The sequence below is a fragment of the Lissotriton vulgaris genome, chromosome 4_1 (genome assembly GCF_964263255.1).
Source record: "Lissotriton vulgaris chromosome 4_1, aLisVul1.2, whole genome shotgun sequence".
Classification (NCBI taxonomy): domain Eukaryota; kingdom Metazoa; phylum Chordata; class Amphibia; order Caudata; family Salamandridae; genus Lissotriton; species Lissotriton vulgaris.
Genome location: NC_141691.1, coordinates 1,466,560,611 through 1,466,584,564, shown reverse-complemented (window position 1 = coordinate 1,466,584,564; position 23,954 = coordinate 1,466,560,611). Strand labels below are relative to the sequence as shown.

Genomic DNA, 23,954 nt, shown 5'->3' with positions numbered 1-23,954 from the left:
ATGAATTGGATGTATATTGTTAAGGTGGAAACAATCTTGCTAATGCATCTATCTCTTCTCTCCCATGGGATATTGAGTGCTTATGTATACAAGGCGAAAAATTTGTGATACACTCCATATCTTGGGGTCAATATCCTGAACACGTTTCAACACTTATAATTCATATGAGTGAAGTTTATATATGTCACTGTTTTATGTAAATATTAGACCCAATGGGATGTATGTACCTGGAATGTGTTACGTATTTAATTTATTTGGGTGCATAAGAGCTTAATTTTTTTCCTTGATTTCATCCAAAATAAATTTTTTGGAGCATGTAACTAGAATCTAATTAAATACAATTGATGTTTTGAAAAAGACTTATTTCCACATATGATTTGTGTTCCTGTTGTGATGAATTTATTAAATGTTGTGTCTATGGCTAATGGGGGGCACTTTGCTTTGATTGTATTTTTGGATTCGTCCTCCAAATACGCCTTACAGGATCAAACTCTGTGATTATTTACCTTCAGAAAATAGCCATATAGTGCCTTTAGTCTGTCTCTGGTCACATCACTGGGTGTAGCTGACAGTTGGGGTTTTTGTATTACTCTTAGACAGCCACACACAATAGGGGACATAAGTGTTCCTGGATTGGTGCCATCACTGGCAGGATGGGAGGTAGGAGCTGGACACAGCCCCACTATCCTGCCTCCACACAAAAGACTGCATACCCCCTTAGTCTGGAGTCAGGACAGGGAAGGCAGGATATTTCAGGACTTCAAAGGGAAAACTCTAAAAGCTTCTCCCCACTTCAAAGGCACAACTGGGTATAAATACTGGACCTCAGACACCACCACTTCAGTACTCTTCTGGACCTGTGGATACTCTGCCAGGAAAAAGGACTGCTGTGCTGCTGAAGGACTGCCACTCTGCTGGGCTGCACTCTGCTGGACTCCTACTTTTCTATGCTGACCTTCTGCCTGCGGCCCTCCTGCTTGGGTGAGAAGGAAGGGAACAACATCCCTTGAGAACCCCAGAGTGACATCAAGGGCTAGTTGACTGGCCTCCTGACTTGAGCCTCAGGGACAGAAGGCTCCAACAACCTTGCACCATCACCTGTACTCTGGCATCTGCGAGTCAATCCTGACACGTGGTGCCACCCCAGTCCTGGACCCTTCGAAGTGGGCTTTGGGTACTTCACCAGCCTCTGTGGATCCAGGGGAACCGACGCATCTCCTCTGCTCACGGCACAACCCTGGTCAGAACTGATGCATATCTGCTGCTGCAGCACACATTGCATTTGGAACCATGTGTGACGCATCCTCAGTGCAAGCCCTCGCATCTCTCACTGGCATCCGCCTCGACAACGACATCGAACTCCGCATCGCAGCTTCTCTGAAGCAACTTATCGCCCCGACTGCGCGATAAATCCCTGACTCTGGACTTCGCATTGAAAGCCCTCGTCAATGGGATCTTCGACGCCGATGCAACTGGACCTCAGACAAAATCCTCGCCTCATCTTGGAACCGACGCACCACTTTGGGTGAGCGACGCATCTTCAAAACTTATCCTCGCAACGCTCCTCAAATCAGGATTGAAGGTACTTTTGTTCAGCAGACCCAACTGGGTCCATGGAGTCGGCCCACATTCCATCGCTGTCCGACTGAAGTTGTGACTTTGTCCCAGTCCTGGCATGACCAGATATCCACATTTGTCGCTTTACGCCTTTTGGCTCTATTTTTACTCTAAAATTGAATATCTCCGGTTCTAGTGATTGGATATTTGTTGTTCCGGTCTTGTTTTATTTATTAATAGTTACTCTAATCATGTAACTCAGTTGTGGGATCCATTTGTGGTGTGTTTTCACTGTGTTACTATTTGAAGTGTTGCACAAATACTTTACACATTGCTCCTGAATTAACCCTGACTGCTCTGTGTCATGCTAACTGAGGGTTGAGCACGGGTTAATTTAGGGTTTGCCACAAAAATCACACCATATCACATGACACCACACCTCCCACTAGCAGTTTGTCGTTACTCCATCACACATGTAAAACTTCACCTTAACAAATGACACCAGGGCCTCAATACACCACACTGTACCGCACTATCTGAGACTACTCCATTAGAAACGTTATCACTCCATCTCACATTACACCACGCAACACCTCATTACACTGAATAATACCACTTTATTCCATGCCATATCACACTAGATTAGACCACATAACTCCACATGGAATCACAGAATACATCACTCCATTGCACATGTATCACGCCAGATCCCACCACGGTATTCAAAACACCCTGCTGAATATCACAGTATTCTTTACCTTAACACTTTTCAAACACATTTCTTGACAGTACACCACCCAGCACCACCTAACAACACACAATACAGCATTATATTGCACCCATCTAGCCATACCACACTACGCCTTACCTTGTCACAGTATACCACATATTGTACCACACCACAAGTTACCTAACAACATCACGTCACAAATATCACACCTCACTGATTAGTGGAGTAATGGTGGTGTGGGGTGATATGTCACCCCACACCACCATTACTCCACTGTAACAACCTTCACTGAACCACGAAAACCTCACCAGGCAACACCATTTAACCTGGCACTATCTTTGATGACAGCCGACTGCACTACTATCACATTACACAACATATCACAACAGCTCCCCATACCATAGCCTATCATCCACCCATGGCCTCAGCCCACTACATTGTCCATACAATAACACAGTTCAGTCCAAATCTCACTTCACCACAACCCTCCATGTCAGAACGCATCACTCATTGGGGAAACCTGAGTTGGGCCTATTCAGCTCAGTTAAGAGTACGGATGGCGAGACGCAGAGGCAGAGAGAAGCACATAGGCAGGTGAGACATGAAGGCAGAGGAGGCATGGCGCCAGCAGGTTCCTTGATTTTGACCTGACAACACAGGTAGCGTTCTAAATTGCAAAAGGCTTTCTTTTAGAATACGACACACCACGAATCCTCCTAATAAAACGCATGTGGTCTAGAAATTTTGGGCCAGTGGTCCTGGGGCAGGTAAGGTCCAAAGATAAGCCTATCTAAGGCGATGAGATAAAGGACTGGTAGCCTCAAGGATAGAAACACCCACAGACAGGGAGCCAGCAAGCGGTAGCTGGTGACAGAAAACAGAGGAAGAATTGTTGGGTGATACACTGTTTCAAAAACAGCACTGTAGTAAACTAGCACTAAGGCCCCAGAGCAGCAATAGCAGCCCACACCAAGTTCAGCCCAAATGTTCAACAAACAGACATCAGTCGAACTGCAACTATAATAACATTATTTTTTTTATCACCAGGATTATGTAGGCAATATTGAAATCTGTCTTTAGTTTATAACGGGCAGTGTCAAGTAAATGTTTGAATAGGTGGCTGATCAAGTCCTTAAGGTGATGAATACCTGTAATGATGCTATAGATACAGAATAAACTTGCATGATCATCATGCTTCAGGTGCTACCGCTTCCAAAGTGTTTGTGGATTTACGACCACTGCGTTGAGGCCCAATTCCTCCGTGGTGGAATGTAATAACGTTTTGTTGGTGATGAATCACTGCATTCCATACTGAAGAACGCCCCAGGATAAGCAATGCCACTGGTGATGGATATATGGACAGTCTTGGTGCTGAAATGGGTGACATTCTGTTCAGTGTCATGTTACAGGGAACAAGGGAAGGACTGCACTGGAACCATAGGATGACAGTATAGAGCCTTCAGAGAGACACCCACACTGCTAGTGATGATTGTAAACGCGTGCACAACTTCAAGAGCAGCTCTGGGGTCCTCTGGGCACCTTCAGATATTTGGTGTTACTTTGAAATTCTCCAGGTGTCACTTATCTGAACTGGAATTAAATATTTTTGAATGTGGTCATATTGATGGATACGATAGTCATGGGTATACATGTGGCATGGGCAGATAGACTAGAATGATCTTGTCAGTCTCGAAAACCAGCGATGGAGCTGGTATTAGAAAAATGCAAATAAAACATGCCTGTGCCTTGCATAAGCGCTACTAATCTCTCAGGGCAGTGAAGGTACATGTCCTCCTTGGTAGGGTCTACCATATTCATCAAAAATAGGATGAGACAGGATTTGATGGAACGAATGAGATGTTTCTTTTTTTTTATTTCCTGAATCTGTTTTTTTAAACTCTGAATGTGATTTCTTTCAGCACATCCCATTGTAACCGAGTCTGTTAATATTCAGGCCGTAGTCTCACGATTGAGTCGATCCTGAACCGTTCTGACACTTCTCTATACTATGAATGATGTTGCGACACGACCGCTTGCTCTTCCAGGCCTGAGAGCGGTTCGGTTCTGTCACGTAGTGTGAAGGATAACAGCCGTCCCAGCGGCGTTGGGGAGCTGAAGACAGCTAGTGTTTGCAGCCACAAAGTGGATATTCCACTGTCTCTTCAAAACGCAGCGTAATGAGGCAGATTAAATGCATCGGACAATGGAACCAAGACAGTTCTCCCTGATAGATCTGTGCAGCAGTTGCATCCTTACCCGCTCCCTGGCCGCCATCTTTGATTGTTACTGTATTTGCCCTTTCATGTGGTATTGCAGACTGTTCAGTGATTCGACCCTTCTGCTCATGCGACACACCGGCAGTGCTAGAGCCCTTGGTCAGGGAACGAGAATACTAATGTTTTATTTCTCCTTTCCTTCTTAGTCACGACCTATTCCCTCCCACCTCACCTCAGCAGTAGCGGAGAACATCCTGGCCGCGGCGTGCGAGAGTGAAAGTAGGAACGCTGCAAAGAGGATGCGACTGGAGAGACCGCAGGTACTGTGCTCTTTCTGGGCCTTCCATTTGACGTCTTTGTGTGTGTGTATTTTTTTTTTTAATTCAGCAGGAGTGTGTGCAGACAGACATCAGAGTGGAACCCATGTTTTAGTTGAATAGTGACCGCTTGACCTAAAAAGTGCATCCTGCGGAATTTCCTATGTGAGAATGTAAGTAAATATTCCCTCGTCTCTTTCCTTATCCCCTTACTTACTATGCTGATATATTGGAACCGCTATAAACTTTGGCACTCCACCCAAGCCTTTTTCTTTATTTCTCTTACGGAGAACTGCCCCTTCTCACATAAGATACACTGCCACCGCTTTCACTTTTTGTTGTTTTGGTGCCCAGTTCTTCGGGCTCCTTTCACCTTCTTTTGATCAGTGCTATGCAGTGCTTGAAATGGAAATATAGAAATGCAGGTATCGGTACAATAGTACCTGCTTGTTTATTAGGAGTGCTGGTACTCTCCAATTAAAAGTATTGCAATTCTCTTGAGAATACAAAAGTGCCTGTACTCAGTACCGGACAGTACCGGCCCATTTAAAGCACTGGTGCTATGAGTGCAGTTATGGATTACATGTAAGGTGCAGAGGCTACGTTTTCCTATGTAGTGCACAGGCCTACACTGTTATATTTGTACTTTCACTTCAAGCGGATCAGCGACACACGCTTTCTTCTATATGGAATGCCGATCCGCTGTTTTGTGTTTGTAACAGTGGGATGTTCAGGCCTCATGCTTTTTAGGTCTCGCTGTAGCCAATGCGCTTGCGCATTGCTTCTGCGAGAAATTATGTAGGGGCTCCAGGAAAGCCTAACAAGAGGGCTTTGGAATGCGGATTATGGCCAGTGCATGTGAGGGATTCAAGCGCAAAGCTGGCATCTGGACTGCTTTCGCCAGCGCATGCTCAGCCTCACTTCCTGCTCCCCCTCTTACTTTCGTTATCGCTCACACCCCATATGTTCGTTCCCTCCCACCCTTCCTTTGATGCCAGAGGGCTATGGAATGCGGATTATAGTCAGTGCATGTGTCTCATCATTTGCTCCCTCGCCCCCCCCCATCAGACTTCAAAGGCTGCCGCTTCCCCGCCCCCACATCAGACTTGAAAGGAATGCACTCCCAGCTATCTTGTTCTTTTAGCCCTACACTCGCCATGCATTAGCTAAAGCTCACCAGTGGGCTTTTTACCCCTCACTAAAAGCTCCTCTCCTCGCGTCTCTTTCTCCCTCTCGCACCCACGCTCTTTCTGTTACTCCTTGCTTTCTTTATCTCCATTCCTCCCCTGTAGTTCTCTCTCATTTTCGTGCTCTCCCTCACTCTCCCCGTAACATCCTCGCAAACCTACTTTCCCTTTCAATGCTGAATATTGAAAAATATAAGCAGTCGCCAAGTGTTTTTAACTCATTTTTGTTCACTATCTACATGCGCACAACTCGTGTGTTTTTTCTTCTCCTACCCCTCTCTCTACGTCTTTTTCTCGCTCTTGCACCCACGCTCTTTCTGTTACTCCTTGCTCTCCCTCCAACTCCACTCTCCAACTCCACCCTCCAACTCCACTCTCCAAATCCAACTCCACCCTCCAACTCCACCCTCCCCACCCAACAACTCCACTCTCCAACTCCACACTCCAACTCCACCCTCCAACTCCACCCTCCAACTCCACCCTCCAACTCCAACTCCACCCTCCAACTCCACCCTCCAGCTCCAACTCCACCATCCAACTCCACCATCCAACTCCAACTCCACCCTTAAACTCCAACTCCACCCTCCAACTCCACCCTCCAAGTCCACCCTCTACCCTCCAAGTCCACCCTCCAAGTCCACCCTCCAAGTCCACCCTCCAACTCCAACTCCACCCTCCAACTCCAACTTCACCCTCCAACTCCACCCTCCAACTTCACCCTCAAAATCCACCCTCCAACTCCAACTCCACCCTCCAACTGCACCCTCTAACTCCACCCTCCAGCGCCAACTCCACCCTCCAACTCCACCCTCCAACTCCACCTCCACCCTCCAACTCCACCCTCCAGCTCCAACTCTACCCTCCAACTCCACCCTCCAACTCCAACTCCACCCAACTCCACCCTCCAACTCCACCCTCCAAATCCAACTCAACCCTCCAACTCCACCCTTCAACCCCCCCCCTCCAACTCCATCCTCCAACTCCACCCTCCAACTCTACATTTCAATTCCACCCTCCAACTCCAACTCCACCCTCCAACTCCACCCTCCAATTCCACCCTCCAATTCCACCCTCCAACTCCACCCTCCAACTCCAACCTCCACCCTCAAACTCCAGCTCCACCCTCCAACTCCACCCTCCAACTCCACCCTCCATCACTCAGGAACACCATCACATCACTCGGGGACACCACCACATCACTCGGGGACAACACTACATCACTCGGGGACACCACCACATCACTCGGGGACACCACCACATCACTCGGGGACACCACCACATCACTCAGGGGCACCAATCAGGGGCACTACCACATCACTCTGGGACACCACCACATCACTCAGGGACACTACCACATCACTCGGGGACACCACCACATCACTCAGGGACACCACTACATCACTCAGGGGCACCACCACATCACTCAGGGGCACCACTCAGGGGCACCACCACATCACTCAGGGACACCACCACATCACTCAGGGGCATCACCACATTACTCAGGGGCACCACCACATCACTCAGGGGCACCACCACATCACTCTGGGACACCACCACATCACTCGGGGACACCACCACATCACTCGGGGACCCCACCACATCACTCGGGGACACCACCACATCACTCAGGAACACCACCACATCACTTGAGAACACCACCACATTACTCGGGGACACCACCACATCACTCAGGGACACCACCACATCACTTGGGGACACCACCACATCACTTGAGAACACCACCACATTACTCAGGGACACCACCACATCACTCGGGGACACCACCACATCACTTGGGGACACCACCACATCACTCTGGGACACCACCACATCACTCTAATGCCCGATGTGTTTCCAGTGTGCACTTTGCCAGAGGACATAAGCTACACTCTACTGAAGTGGCTCAAGTAGGCCGAAACCGATGTTGGGGTTGCTTTTGTTTCTGTTGGGAGGGGGCCTAGTCAGGTACTTTGGGATGGGTTGTTCCTATTGGAGCAGGATCAAGGTTGATTTGAAAATGACTGGTTCAAGTCTGAGGTGGCATGGTGGGCAAAAAAAAGAATGGACTGGGGTGCCGTCACGAGTAACCAGTGGCTGAGATTAATTCAAGCATTCCATCCATCACTGTTTTGTTTTCTTAACTAGGAGTATTTAGTAGTGGACAGTAGGAGGTTTATTGTAATAATCAAAAGATTACAATAAAAACAAAATATCACAATTGGTGCAAATATCAGGTGATGGTTAAAAAATTCAGCTTTGGTAAAGTGGACAAATGTTTTACATTTGATTCAACAGTGTGCATAGGTATTTAAGTGGAACACATATTTTACTTCAGGTTGTATGTCACAATATCGAGTGACAGAGTTTCGTCATGCAAAATTATTGTGTCCAAGATATCCACTACAGCTAGGTATGCATAGGTATGCATACCTTTACTATTCTTAGCTCCACAAATACATTCCTTGACCAAGATATACATGTTGTCAAAATCATGAGTGTGCATTTATTTCTCTGTACATACCTCCCATTGTTTACTTTACGAATATACTAGTACTCAATATTCCGGAGTCAATATTTTTGGAGGACAATATTGTGGTACAACTATATAACAAAAATTCATCAGTTTATTTATTTACTTAACTCCATTCGGCTGTATGCCCGAGTTTACTACCCCCCCCCATCCTGCCCCTCCCCCGCCTTACCGCCCGCAGCACTCCTTCGAGGAGCCGCCACTGCCTATACCCCACTCAAAGCCTTGGTGCGTAGTTCTTTCATATGAAAGAGAGAGCATGCCTGCAAACAGAAGGAATTAAAATAGAACCTCTAGTGCAAAATTAAATACAGCAAAAACCTGTTAGATATTTCTTGCAAAAAGATATTAGAAACAGTTCAGTACAAGTAAGCTTTTAAAAAACAAAAAAAGCAGCAGTAGCTTGGAATGTGTAGAAACATGCAGAAATACTCTAGCATTTCTATAACTATCTAAGGGTTGCAAAACAAGTTATCATTTTCTTTCTGGTAGTCACTGTTAGCTAGAAAATAGAAAAATAGAGCAGGAAAAAGAAAAGCAATGGTTCATTTTCGCTGCTTTAAACAGCTGCTCAATGACTTGTTCTGCCTTTCACCTGGGCTGATGGTTCTGGCAAGCAGGCATTGTGACATCAAAACGTGTCTGCAATAACTCATTACAGCTGAGTTCTGCCGTCTTTTCTTTATAATCAGTGACTAGGTGCGTCACAAGTCGCTGATTATAAGGATTTCACAGCAGGCGTTCATACAGGGATTGCAGATATCCCTGCATATTTATTTGTGGTGTGGGAAGTCTGCTGCTTCACATAATGTATATATTTTTTAAACTTTAATGCTTCAGTAAGTGTAAAGACTGCAACGTTTTAGAAAACAGACAATTTTAGCGGGCTATTGTGGTTGCAAGAAAGTATTCCATCTCCCACTCAAGTCTACAGGCAGCAGTAGGTGGACTGTTGCTGTTCAGTAGCAAGGAGCCGCTATTGAATTACTGATTACCCAATGCTGCTCAGGCTGAAGACCATGATGACTGGTAGCTGGTAAAATGCGCTCACTCAGAGCTAATGATTTTTTCTAGGTGTGCCACTTCAGCCATCCACAGCCGGACTACAGGAAGTCATCATTAAACGCTATCTTGAGCAAAGTGGGGAAAAATCAGGAATCTTTGCCCACCTTCAGAAAGGGTGACGTTTCCCAGTTTTATAGGTGAATGTTCAATCTTTGCACATCCTTATCATTTATGGAGCCTTCCCTTTGCTATAATTGTGGCGTTAGCTCTTGCAGGGGGTTGGGCAGTGCTGAAACCATTTTCAGTGTGTGGTGATGAAAGCATGATTCTAAACCACAAAATGTAAACCAGCATTATCTTCCTTTAATTACGATCATGTTTAAGGGCGCTATATGCCCCGACCCTCTGTATTAGGGCATAGCAGCAACCATGTCCTGAAATGTGCTGATTCTACTACAGTGAGTAATTTGGCACACGCTATTCAAAAACTTGTCCGTAAAGAATGCGATTGCTAATGTTAAAGAGGCAAAGACTGGTTCAAATATCAACGTATCATACATAAAACCCTGAAGGCCATATTAGTTTAGTTTGGTTAAATGGCTACCATTGGTTGGCTTTATTCTCACTCTCATTTGCTTGCGTCTTATTCGTTAGAGCGTTTGGGCTTTCCATCTTTGTCCTTCCCCTGGAGCATGGATGTATTACTGTGTCCTTACAATGCTATCTTTTTCAGATGGTACTTTTTTTCCTTTTATTTAAGCATTCCACAAGACTGCATTTGTTTCCAGCTGTCTCTCTGGTGTGCTTCTCTTCCTTTCTCTGAGCTGCTTTCCTGCCTGTGTGCCTTTCTCATTACCCTGCTTTCTTGCCTATTGCTTCTTCCCTCAAATCCATTGCTGTTGCTTTATCACTACTCTGGCCCTTCCCTGCCAGTGCTCCATGTTGCTTCCACACTCCCTGAGCAAAAGTGGCCTCACTTGTTTTCATGTGATGTGTGTTTCACCAATGTAAACTAAACTGTGCATTTTCTTTACTCCCCACGGCCCGCTTTTTTTATAAAATTTCGCAGAAGCAGTGTTTTGCGGAAAGGAAATATGCAAACTTGGGCCACTTTTTTGGCGTGCCCGGGCCGATTTTTAATCCCAATCCAGCCCTGCAGGAGTGCCCCGGCAGCCAGGTGTGTTCAGTGTGAAGAGTAGTCGAACACACTAGCCCTACTTTTTAGCCAGGTATGGGAACTAGAGGCACGGGACCCAGGGGCTAGCCAGCCTCCAACACGAAATGTAAACACAAATGGGGCTTCCCCTAGTTGGGATTAGTACAGGGCTTTTAGAGATGCACATGAAGTGGGAGCATCTAACAAAAAGTGAAGGACTGGCCTCACACACCACCTGGTGTCATGCTTCATCATTGGTCGTCCTCGCCCTCTAAAAACTTGGTTTGATAGAAGGCGGGCATACACCTAACGACAGGGATGCACTTTTAAACTAAGTGGGGGTCCATGAGTAGTGAAAGTGATTTAAAAACCATTACAGTTGTCGTAAAGACCAGTCAATCCGACTGGCTTCCGACGGGCTCAAGGTGCGCAAGAGGCAACCGAACCGGCCCGTAATCCATAGATGCATGATTTCCGGCAGGCTTTCGATGCCGGCCTTTCTGACATGGAAAGCCTGTTGGAAAGCGTGTTTGGGGGTCACAGGCAGGGCCCCCTTTTCCTTGCGGCCTCCGGTTGGGGCCGAGGAGGCACCTATGGTGCCACCTGTTAATCCCTGTACCTTGTGGCAGACACCTTGAGGAGCCTGCCACGGGTTGCAGGTATTATTACAGGCTCCCTTTTGTCTATGGGAGCTTGTGTTACAGCCGGTTTAAGGTCGTAACACATGCTTCCATAGGGAAATGTTGAATGCGACTGCACCATGTGCTGTCGCATCGTAATTAGGTGGCCAGGACTGCTGACCGGAGGTCCCCTTTCCTCCACGTGTTTCCTCCAACCGGCAATGTAATAAGCCCCAAAGGGTGCACTTGAAGCGATACTGTAAGATAGGTGTCTACCCTAGGACTGATTGATATCTTAAATAGTTGAAGAGATGGAAGAGCAGTAGTTTACCACCTTAAACGCTGGTAAATGGTTGTTTGTCACTGAAATATAAAGGAATGTGCCACATTTGGCTGGATATGTAGTAGAATGTGTTGCCATCTCTAATATGAACAACAGAACACAGCATAAAACCATAATTCAAAGTGGCATAATAACATAATGAAAACAAAGGGCACAGCACAAAAAGCAGTCAAAACAGAACACTATACAACAGCCACAGTACAGCACAACAACACTGCAAAAAGGTAGAACAAGAAATAGAATACAAACAAAAACATAACCCATCACCACCACAACAAAATCCAATATAACAAATATGGAATACATTTTTGGCACACATTACCACCTCCACAAATCTGTTTTTTATCACCCAGTGATAAAAGTTATTTTCACCATGCACCATCTTACAACGAAGTGCATGTAAAAGTTCCAGTCAAAAATATTTTGTTATCCAGACACCATAACGTAACCTAAGATGTGTATTTGTAGAGCACACGTTCACCACTACGGGTATCTTGGCGCTGAATAACATATTTGTTGTTACCCAACTCAATGGAAACCATACCACCACTCGCCAACATGCTACTCAAGCATTCACTGGTCACAAGAGACAAAAGGGATCAAGAAAGGCACGGGAAACGTGGAGAAGAAAGGCAAACTATAAAATCCAAATATCATATATATATATATATACATGGCAGAGCACACACTTCCAAATCAAACACCTTAGAAATAGTTTAACCAATATGCCGATTGTTAAAGGAGTCAGCAAGGCAGATAAGAGAAGGTGGTTTTTTGGGAGGGGGTGGTTTGTGGCCGGTCATTGTGGCGTGCACTGAATTCCTCCTCCTGAAATGTTACTATTAGGTCAAGCGTACGTCTGGTTGCAGAAGACCTATTGTCAGCATACCCAGAATTTAGTGGTTTTAATTAGTTGTCCCATTCTTTACCGTTGGTTGACTTTGTCAGTCTTATATGCTTGCTTCTTTTTTTGATGGCTCGCCTTGTTCATCCTGTGCTTGTCCCTCTCTTGCAGCATAGCCTCTTTATTTGTGAGCATCCTTTACTCACTTGTAGGGACTACTTTTTATCTTTTTGCTTAAGCACTCAGTGAGAGTGCATATGTTGTCCACCTACATCCCTCAAGGGCTTCTCTCCTCCATTACTTACCATACATAAGCTTAGACTTCACTCTTGTTTTCTTACTTTGTATTGGTCACCACCTCCTGCTCGCCTTCTACTTCCTGCTGGGTATTCAAGTATTTGTCCATGTCGTGGTAATAGGATCAAGTACAGTTTACTGTCTGCTGCCAGTGTCCTTTCACTGGCTGCACGCTCCTGCAGGTACTTTCTTTAAAATAATTTACATGTACTCTCTACAAGTGCGTGTGTCTCAATTTCGCCGGTCCTCCCACCATCCATGCTCTTAACCCCACCCCCATTGTCCAGTTTGTTGCTGTTCATCTCTTCTTCCCCCCACTTCCCTCATGTTGCTTGCCCCCCCTTACCCGCCCTCCATTGTGTTGCTGCAACTTCTCTCCTTCCCACACCTCTCTTGTGTTGCTTTTCCCATGGTGTCGCTGTTTCCTCCCTCCTCCTCTACACCGCCCTCATGTTGCTTGCTTCCCGCCCTCCTCCCCATGTCCATTGTGTTGCTAACCCCTTCTCCTCCAACACAGTCCCCCCTGCCCCCTTCCCCTCAAAATACATTAAACTAAGCCAAATGTATCTTGCTGATACGAGTGCTATGTTGCTGTGTGTAATGTGTTTTAGACACATTACAAAGGAACGTGGGCTTATGTGCACCAGGGCTTAAAGAAAAAAGTGCTAAAACGGGGTCAATGCTAGCTACGTCATAGTACGTTTTTTAACTTTGTCATGTACAGCAGCCCACGCTGCTGTGTAACCAGGGGCTACTCTTCCTCAAGAGTGGAGAATCGTTGCAAACACAAAAAAATAAAATGGCATTTCAATGCCATTTTATTTATTTGCCACAGCACCAGCTCGGGCTGTGTACAGCACGAGGAAGGGGGGGGGGGGCTGAATCCCTCTTATCCCTCCTATCCAAAATGCGCAGTGTAGACCCAGCAAACAGCTGAAACAGCCTGGGGATTGCTGGTACAGGCCATCAGCATCAAAATGAGCGCAGGGTGAGCCTGCTCCCACCAATCCTGGAGCTGCTTTCGCATCTTGAAAGCAGCTCCAGAATTGGTTGGAGTTCCGCTCCACAAGGAGGAAGGAAGTCTTTCCTTTTCCTGTACGTGGAAGGGAGGAGTGCTGCAGCGGTCGTGCTTCAGCTCCAGCTCCGAGTTTATGGTGAGGAGCGCCTTCGCGCCGCACCATTTTGTATTGAAGGCAGCCGCCACTGTGTGTAACGTCTAAAAAAATGATAAAGCCAATAGATCTCGCATAGACGAAACCTATTGGGTTTGCCAGTGCTTGTTTTCCACTTTGGCCATGCCTATGTTGTACAATAGGAGCAATAGGCATTGGTAGAGCCGATAGGCCTCCAAGACTATGTTTTTGGTATTTCCAAAGCTATTTTTTGTCCGGGTCGGTGTGGAGTGCGCAGAATTGCTCTTCATTACGTAATTCCAGCAGCGGTGATCTCAGCATTTCCGGGCACAGAGGGGAGCAGTTATTAGGTCTCTGACAAAGCAATTACAGCCCATATACGTGCGCTGGGAGCTGACCTGACATTTGCCTCGGGACAGTTGTCATAGCAGCAGCCTGAATAGAGCTGCTGTTTGCAAGGGCTCTCTGCAGAGCGAAGGAAAGTTCGGCGCTAATGCAAAGCTTCTGAAGGCTAACAAAGTGCACCAGCACTGTCTGCCACTTAGGAGAGACACCGCAGCTTCCTCATTCAATTTAGGGCTAATGTCAAAATATTCACTTTTAAAGCATTCCGATTAGCGAGGTTCCCTTAATGCTCTGCCTTTGGCCAGCGTGCGGTGTCTCATGCGGTTGCCAGGTAACACGGGGTTGCTTTCTAGGGGAAGGCTTTTCAAACACGCTTTTGTTAACACTGGAGCTGTCCAGCTGCTCGGAGCCGGGTGCAGCCCGCACCGCCATTGAGAGAGGAAGACGCTATCCGGAGCCCAATACTTGCAAGCCTGTCCTGCAAGAATGTCACGAATTACAAAATTACAAACCAGCTCGTGGAGGGCTTGTCTTTTCAGACGAGTGAATGGTTAGGGCCTGCACTGTAGTCTTTCTTCTGTGGCTGTTTTCGCTAGGTTTTATTGACTTTATCTTCAAAGCTGGCTAGACGGTAAGCAAGAGACCAACTGCGTTTTGTGGTGTTTTGGGCAGTGTCTCTGTCTGAAGCCCAGGTGTTTGGGTCTATAACTAGATGGAAACTAGTATACAAAATAAATAGGAAAAGTTGCCAGGTGATGTCAGTGTGATGTCCTAGGGCTGCAGTGCAGCACAAGAAGGCACTGGGACATATTCACAAAGAGTTCACGCAATGCAGCGGAGCCAGTAAGATTGCTACGCTGCGTGCATGGGAGAAAGCAGAGCTGCACTATATGTACTTAGAAGTGGCGCAGGTCTGCCCTCTCCCTGCACTGACGCTCTTGAGGGTGCCATGCGACAAAGAAGGCGCGCCACAGTGCAAGGGTGTCTGCGCTGTGGTCAGCATAGCTTTACTGCAGGAAGGAGCCCCTTCCTACACAAAAAGTATACTTTACGAGATAGTGCAATGGTGTCTGCGTTGGGGGAAGATTGTTTATGTGCAGGAAGGTCACCCTTCCTGCACATAAACAATCTTTAAATGCCATTTTGTAACTTGTATGTGTGCTGCTTAATGCAGCACACATAGAAGTTGCAAAATAGCATTTGAAAAAAAAAACGATTGTTTATGTGCACATAAACAATCATAGGCAATTTGCTGTTTCTATGTGTGCTGAACAAGGCAGTAGACATGAAAACAGCAAAAACGAGGAGAAATAATGCATTTCTCCACGTTTCGCCTGTTTAAGACCAGGTTTTCCCTGGTCTTAATTTTGGCACTGCCTCCTATTTATGCTGCCCATAAGCAGGGCTTTAAGTGTGCCGGGTCTCAAGGGGTCTGAGCACCGGCAGTTTTTTTCAGGGGGCCTCGAAACGGGTCTCTATCGGGCTCTGTTTTGAGCCCTGACACAGGCAGTCTGGTTTTTCCCCAGACTGCAGTGACAGCTGTTTGCTATCACTGCAGTCCGGAAAAAGTGCCAGGGCGCAAAACAAAGCCTGAAAGAGACCCGTTTCGAGACAGCAGGCACATGGATGTGCTCTGCTCACACTGCTCACTTCTCAGTAGTTAGAGAAGTTACAGCATGACGTCATGCCAGGTGAGCCTTGTGGTGTAAGGGAAATTCTTTAAGAGTCATTTATTTTCTTTCTGGATTTCCCTTCTCTTTCTGAAACTCAGGAGCAGCAACATTGTGGTGGGGTCACTAAGGATTTAAGTGGAAGCTTTGTCGATATTATATACAAGTCATAGTTGCAGCTTATTTATCTTCTGCAAGTAATAACCATTGACAAAGCCAATGTCCCTTACTTAATGTAAATATGATGTTACTTGTATCAAATATCTGGATGCAATGACAGATACAGCAAAATACCAGTCGGGCGGCGCACTATGCTAAGCACAGATTTTTTGCGCAAGTGATTTTAAGCCACGCCCCGAATTACACTGACCACGCCCCTTTGAGAGACCCCCCAGTTTTTTCATCCCACTTAAAGCCCTGCCCATAAGGCATTTATTTAGGCAGCGTCAAAATCAATGGGTGTTGCGGTGGAACGCCCAACACAACACCCATTACTCTCCCTTTTCATGCTAAATACAGTGTGAAAGGGTGCCTTATTTTCCAGGAAGCGTTAAACCATGTTGAGTGGCTTAACGCTGCCCTGTAAATAAGGAGCGGCCCCTATCGCCATCACGTCACTGAAATTGATATTTTGCTGGTGAATATGACCCTAGTGTCTTATAAATCTTGCTTCAGCGTCTCATATTTTCCATTGCAGGGGTTACCAAACATTTTAGAACAACAACCCACTTTTTAAAATGACAAATGTTAGTCCATTAATGGACATCAGGGGGGATTGTTTAATCTAACTAAATATGTATTTGGCAGCGCACTTTCATTTACATTCAGCACATTGTCAAATCAAATGGCCACTAACTTTGCACAGACATACAGTTTTACTGATGAAGGTACATTGCAAAAAAAAGAGAAACGCCCAACACAACACCCATCACCCTCCCCTTTCATGCTAAATACAGTGTGAAAGGGTGCCTTATTTGCAAGGAAGCGTGCCTTATTTGCAAGGAAGCGTTAAGCCATGTTGAGTGGCTTAACGCTGCCTTGTAAATAAGGCGAGGCCCCTATCGCCATCACGTCTCTGAAATTGATATTTTGCTGGTGAATATACCCCTAGTGTCATATAAATCTTGCTCCAGCGCCTAATATCTTCCATTGCAGAAGTTCCCAAACATTTTAGAACAACAACCCACTTTTTAAAATGACAAATGTTAGTTCATTAATGGACATGGGGGGATTTTTTAATCTAACTAAAGAATTATTTGGTAGCGCACTTTATTTACAGACACCACGGGGCATATTACCAAGCAATAGCGATAATTATCGCTATTGCTTGGTTAGCGGGAAAAAAATATCGCCGAGCACCGAGGATTTTTACCGCTAAGATACCTTGATATTATCAAGGTTTATCTCAAAAGCGGTAAAAATCCTGCGAAATGCATGAATATCGCTGAAAAATCAGCGATATTCATGCATTATCATGACAATGCTCCTAGCCATGTTATCCACCTTCCATTGGATAACATGGCTAAGAACTGCTTTTAGCAGGCGTTAGCTTTTGGAGATATTCGCGCTTAGCGCGAATATTTCCAAAAGTTGTTAATAGGCGTTAGAGATGTTAGCGACTGTTTTCAGTCGCTAACATCTTGGCACGCCCACTTTGCATGTCATTAGCGATAATTATCGCTGACATGCAAAGTGGGCCCCTACATGCCCGCTATCGCCTACCAGCTGTCGCTAACTGGTGTTAGCGACAGCTTGGTAATAGGGCGATAATGCCCTTGGTAATATTCCCCCACATTTTCAAATCAAATGGCCACTAACTTTGCACAGGCATTCAGTTTTACTGATAAAGGTACATTGCAAAAAAAGAGAAAAAGGGTGAAAAGGAAGCTTCTGTGAATATTTATCATTTGCATGTCATAAAATGAAGTGGCTTTATTTGTTTTGATCCTATTGAAATCTCTATTCCCAGCAAACTTCAAAATCTCAAAAAAATATACTCAATTTTTGCTTTCCTAGCTGCTGACTGCTTACATTTCATTTACAGGTATTTACATTTTGTTATGTGTAGCAAAAAAAAACGACATCCTTAGATTGTCATATAATTCACTTTAGAAACTCCTCACTTTGCAGTCAGAGAAAGAAAAGTAAACACCAATCCCCGGATAAAAGAATAAGCAAAAGCTTGTCAGAAGATACGGCCTGACATTGGACTTCTGTTGATTAAATACGCCAATGTGACAGGATAAACACAGAATTTAAAGTTATCTTTATTTATAGCTTTGACTTTCGCGACCCATCAAAATCGGCACATGATCCACCAGTGGGTCACGCCTCACAGTTTAGGAAGCACTGTTCTACTGCTTTTGACATACCTTTAAAGCATCTCAGTGTTGCCATCTCTCTAAACTTGATGGAACTCTGAGCCTACCAGAGCTAAAGCATTATTGTTATCTTTCAAGTGAATGTCAGAAATACTTAATAGTATACTTTTCTCAGTACAGACTACTAACTTCTATCTTATAAGAAAACCTGTGTGATTAGAATTTCTTTCAAAGTTACAGGTTTATTAACGGTAATGTAAATAACACACATTAGAATTATAAAGTTTACTTGGCAACCAGCAAATCACTTTCCCAGGCTATATAGCGTTATTTTATTCAATACACATGTAATACGTGTGTCAATGATAAATAATTAGGTCTGTGAAGTTATGAGGATCCTTTACTTATCTCACATGGACAAATCAAGGTGTGTAAATCTTAGCTCACAATCCTGAAAAATATAGCTAATTAAACAGTACTTTTTGAAGCAAAAGTCAAATCTACACAGAAACTGATTCCTAAGACTATTTCTCTGTCTCTCGTTAGTTAGATAGAGGTTTTATAAAGCGCATGGTTGCCCGAAGGCTTTCCAGCGCTGGGTGGTCAAGCTGCGGCGGGGACTATGCCTATTAGGGTTACTGGGGAAATAGCCATCTTAAAGCTAGATTCCTCATCTAGCAGTCTTAATTCGCGTGGCAGGGCATTCCAAAGCTTAGGGACTAGATGTGTAAAAGATCTGCTACCCCATCTTGCTCTCCTAATTCTTGTAGTTCTAACAAAGCATTCTTGGGAAGATCTTAGACTTCTACTGGGGACATGTGGCAGGACCAGACCTCTGATTTTATCGGGACTGCTGTTGTTTATTGCTTTATGTGTCAGGCAAAGGGCCTTTAATTTGATCCTAGCATTCACAGGTAGCCAATTAAGTTGTTTCAAGTACTCTCTCATTGAATCGTGGTTTGGAGTTTGCAAAGAAGCCTAGCTGCTGCATTCGGCACAGTTTGGAGTCACTTTATGACGTTTTTCGGAGAACCCAGGTAAAGGGACTTACCATAATCCAGGCGGGAGACCACCATGGATTGGATTACCGTTTTCCTTAAATGTTCTGGAATGAGCTACAGGACCTTTTGGATCATTCTGAGTAGTCCAAAACAAGTGCCTGCCAGCTTTTTTGCTTGTTCGTCCATTGTCAAGTCAAGTCAAGTCAAGTCATAAGAATTTGTATAGCGCACTACATACCCAGAGGGTCTCAAGGCGCTTAGGAGGGGAGGAGGATTACTTGTCAAATATCCACGTTTTAAGTTGTTTTCTGAATGCTAGGTGGTTCTGGGTAAGGCGAAGGTAAGTGGGAAGTGAGTTCCATGTTTTAGCCGCCAGGTATGAGAAGGATCTACCTCCCATGGTGGTCTTGTTGATGCGAGGTACATTGGCGAGGGCTTGGCTGGAGGATCGTAGTTGGCGGGGGGGGGGGTAGAAGGACAGTCGTGAGTTGAGGCATTCTGGTCCGATTTCGTAGAGTGCCTTGTGTGCGTGGGTCAGAAGTCGGAAAGTGATCCTCTTATTGACGGGTAGCCAGTGGAGGTTTTTCAGGTGACCAGAGATGTGTTCGTTACGCGGGATGTCTAATATGATCCTGGTGCTTTGTTCATCCACATTCCCAAATTCTTAATTGAAGAATTCATTCAGTCTTTTGTAGACGCAGTCTCCAAGGTTATATTGATTTCTTGTAGTCCTGGCTGAAGCAATAATGCATCTCAATTGCCTAGGAAGGACACTCTGTAATAAGCAGATTTTACACTTTGTGACTTCAGAATGGCTGACACTGTCTACAACTGTCACGATAGTCTTGTGAATTTGTGGGACATATAGGCTCCTTGACTACACCTATGCATCTTGCATAGTGTGTCCATTGAAGGTGCAAAGCCTGTCTCCAAATGGTGCCAATTCTAATCATGCTCTGCCAATCTTCCCAGTGTGAATGTGTGTAGCTTCAATAAGTGTGGAGCATCATATGTCTGCTTAGTCAAGCATGAAGAAGTGCAGCCCAAAAATCATGGCAATAACACCATTACAAATATGTCATCATCATGTCATGTCAGTCAGTACACTCCGCTCACACACACTCACAAAGCAGCAATGTTCTCTTTCCAAGACATTTTGACAGATTTTTGCATGCAGGTGTAGGGCTTGCGGGACTAGTTTAAAATTGAGAGTAACATTATATTTGAAATAAATCAAGGTAAAGCAGAAATTATTGTAAGAAACTGTATCTAAAGCTATGGACTGATAAAGGTTAGAACAGGCGAAAAATCTGTCACATAGGTTAATTTATAAAATGACAGCCTGCTTTTAGCTGCTTTGTTACACTGAGCTTAATACTATGTTTACTTATTATAGACAGCCTGAGGTTGCAAAGAAAAGTTAAAACACGTCTTTGTCTGTAAGACGTTGTCCTGTACCATTTTTCATGGATTGGCTATTTCTTGGGATGCACAAGCATCCCCTAGGGCTATAAACGAAAATCTAATAAATTACATGCAGAGATATACCATCTGTAACCATATACTGCAACATTGTCTTCTACTAAGGGATAGTTGCTGAATTATAATCAGAAATTCTTTGGGAATATTTGTGAATATTTCATAAAACTACTAACTTGATTCTTTCTAACAGACTCAATGTCCACCTCATGATTGTTTGTTGAACTCCCTTTTTCCACTTTTTTCTTAAATGTACAGCAGCTCAAGGTATGGCCTTTGTAAGAAATCGGGTTGTTTGGTGACTGGGGTGTGAGCCCTGGTCAAGCAGCAACCACTATCCTTATCAGGGTAAGGCACAACCCAACCCTAAATTAACCTGTGCTCAACCCTCTGGTAGCTTGGCACATAACAATAAGGCTTAACTTAGAGACAATGTGTAAAGTATTTGTACAACACTTCAAACAGTAATAAAGTGAAAATACCACGCAAAAAAGGATACCACACCAAGTTAGAAAAGGAGATTTATTTATAATAAATAAAATAAGACCAAAACGACAAAATTCCAATCAGTAAAATCGGATATGTTTAAAGATTTTAGTGAAAATAGTGTCAAAAGGCACAAAGTGCCAGCTGTGGATATCTGGTCACACCGGACCGGGACAAAGTCATAAATTCAGACTGACTGTGATGGAGCACAGTCCAGTTGCAGGGACCCATTCAGGTCCACTGAGCAAAGTACCTTAAATCCTGGTTTGCAGGACGTTGCTAGGATCTTCATCAAAGATGTGTTGCGCAGCCGAAGCAATGCACCCGTTCAGAAATTAGGTGAGGCTGTGGTGTGAGGTCTTGCGTCGTCAAGGAGCCCATTGACGGGGGCTTAAGATGCAATATCCAGCGTCAAAGATGTGTTGCTCAGTTGAGGCGATGCATCGGTTCCGAGGAGCTATGGTGCGGAGTTCGGTGTCATTGTAGAGGCTGCTGTCAACGAGAGATGCAAGGGGCTGCACCGAGGGTGCATTGTGCAGCAGAGGTTCTGATCGGCTGTGATTCAGGTCTTTAGCAGCTGCACAGCAGTGGCAATGCGTTGGTTCTGCTGGGGTTGTGCTGCGCAGCAGAGGAGATGCATCAATTCCACTGGATCCACAGAGATTGGCAGAGCACCTTAAGCCCACTTCCAAGTGTCCAGGATTGGGGTGCCACCGCTTACAGGGTAGACTCACAGATGGCAGAGTCCAGGTGCGGTGCAAGGTTGTTGTGTCCCTGAGGCTTCAGATCAGGAGACAACCAACTAGCCCTACTCTGGGGATCTGGGTTCAAGAGATGCAGGTCCAGTCCTTCTCATCCAGGCCAGAGGGCAGCAGGTCAGCACAGCAGAGCAGCAGTCATTCAGAACAGCAGTCCAGCAGAGTGGCAGTCCTTTCAGCAGCACAGGATTCCCAGAACTCTACTGAAAATGTGGTGTCTAAGGTCCAATGGTCATGCAGAGTTGTGCCTTTGAAGTGGGGAGAAGCTTCTAGAGGCAGCCCTTTGAAGTGCACAGGTGCCCTGCCTTCCTGGCCCTGGCTCCAGGTTAACTAGTGGGGGTATAACTCAGGTATAATTCAGGAAATTGTTGAAGACCTGGCTGTTTGACCAGTAGTTCTTCTCCCCACCTCATCACCTTTTAAAATTTGATACTGTTCTCTTTGAGACATTAGTTGAGTCATAGCGCCAAGACGCCTACGGGCATACGCTGCGCTTTACAAATCTTAAACATAAATAAATAACGCCCTTTGTGTGGAGGCAAAACGCAGTCAAGTTTAGGCGAGCTGGGCCCAGCTCCTCCATCTCATCCTGCTAGTGATGACCCAGCCAAGCACATCTAAACTCCCTATTGTGTGTGGCTGTCTAGGAGGAATACACAAATCCCAACTGTCAGCTACACCTATTCATGTGACCCAGTGACAGGCTGCAGGCACCAAATGGGTAAGGCAAGAAAATGTCAACCTTCTAAAAGTGGACAACTTACCAATAACTGTGTTGTCTTCTTTACAACATATTGATGGACTTTGTTTATTCCCGATTACCATTATGTGTTTAGGAAACAAAATGTGGCTATTCACGCATAGCTAATTGTTATATACTATTGTTATCAAAGTCACACTTGATCAAGAACCCCAGAGGGGGACGCAGAAGTGCACATGGTGTCTAGACCAGTGGTTCTAGTTATCATGGATTTAAATATTAGGGGTTGAGGTGGAACCCCCTCGCCAAGTGCAAACTATGATTTTTAAGTTTGCATCTAATTGTTTAAATCTGTTATGGTCATACTGGATTAATCGTGAGTGCATTTCCACCAGTACCTATCACAACTTTCTAAAAGTGGCATTTTCAAAATTGTAATTTAACATCTGACTTCACCATAAATTAAGATCTTTCTTTACAATTTCAAATACACCAAGCATGAACTGCTTACCTGCTCCCATTTGGAAATTACAGCTTATTAAATGTAATAAGGTAACTCCAATGTTATCCTATGGGAGAAGTAGACATTGCAGTAGTGAAAAACCAATGTAAGAATTTTTCACTCCCAGGACATGTAAAACGTAAAAAGTACATGTACAACATTTTAAATACACTGTACCCTGCCCTCTGGGCTGTCCAGGGCCTACCCTACGGGTGACTTATGTGTATTAAAAAGGAGGGTTTGGGCCTGGCAAAAGGTTTATTTTGACTGGTTGAAATAGCAGTTTATAACTGCCCAGACAGACTGCAATGGCAGGCATGAGATATGTTTAAAGTTCTACTTCAGTGGGTTGCAAAATCAGTGCTGCAGGCTCAGTAGTAGCAATTAAGTTACAGGCACTGGGCACAGATAGTACCACTTTTGTAGGGATTTACAAATAAATTAAACAAGGCATTCATGTGTAAGCCAATTCTACCATGGTTTAAGGTGAGAGCACAGGCACTTTAGCACTGGTCAGCAGGGGTAAAGTGCTCTGATTCCTAAAACCAGCAAAAATGAAGTGAGCAAACATGAGGGTTGAATGCAAAAAGTTAGGGTGTAAACCACCCAAAGGATGCCATGTCTAACAGTCTTAAAATACATTTTCTGCCGTAATAAGTTTCTTATATAATCATCAGTATTAGCAGATCATGATTCTGTGAACCTAAGTCTGTCATTTGCATTCAGAGTGACCCTTTTGCTAGCCTATGTGAAACAT

At 44.9% G+C, this 23,954-nt stretch overlaps 1 protein-coding gene across 4 annotated transcripts in view; it reads left to right on the top strand.

Annotated features, from left to right (window-relative positions):
* NOL4 (nucleolar protein 4) overlaps window positions 1-23,954 on the top strand; it is a 713,110-nt gene that overhangs the window by 632,910 nt on the left and 56,246 nt on the right. For all 4 annotated transcript variants that reach the window (XM_086965702.1, XM_086965703.1, XM_086965701.1 and 1 more), the window contains one exon: window positions 4,710-4,823. In XM_086965702.1, the coding sequence (XP_086821828.1) occupies window positions 4,710-4,823 (114 nt within the window). The remainder of the gene's footprint in view (window positions 1-4,709; window positions 4,824-23,954) is intronic.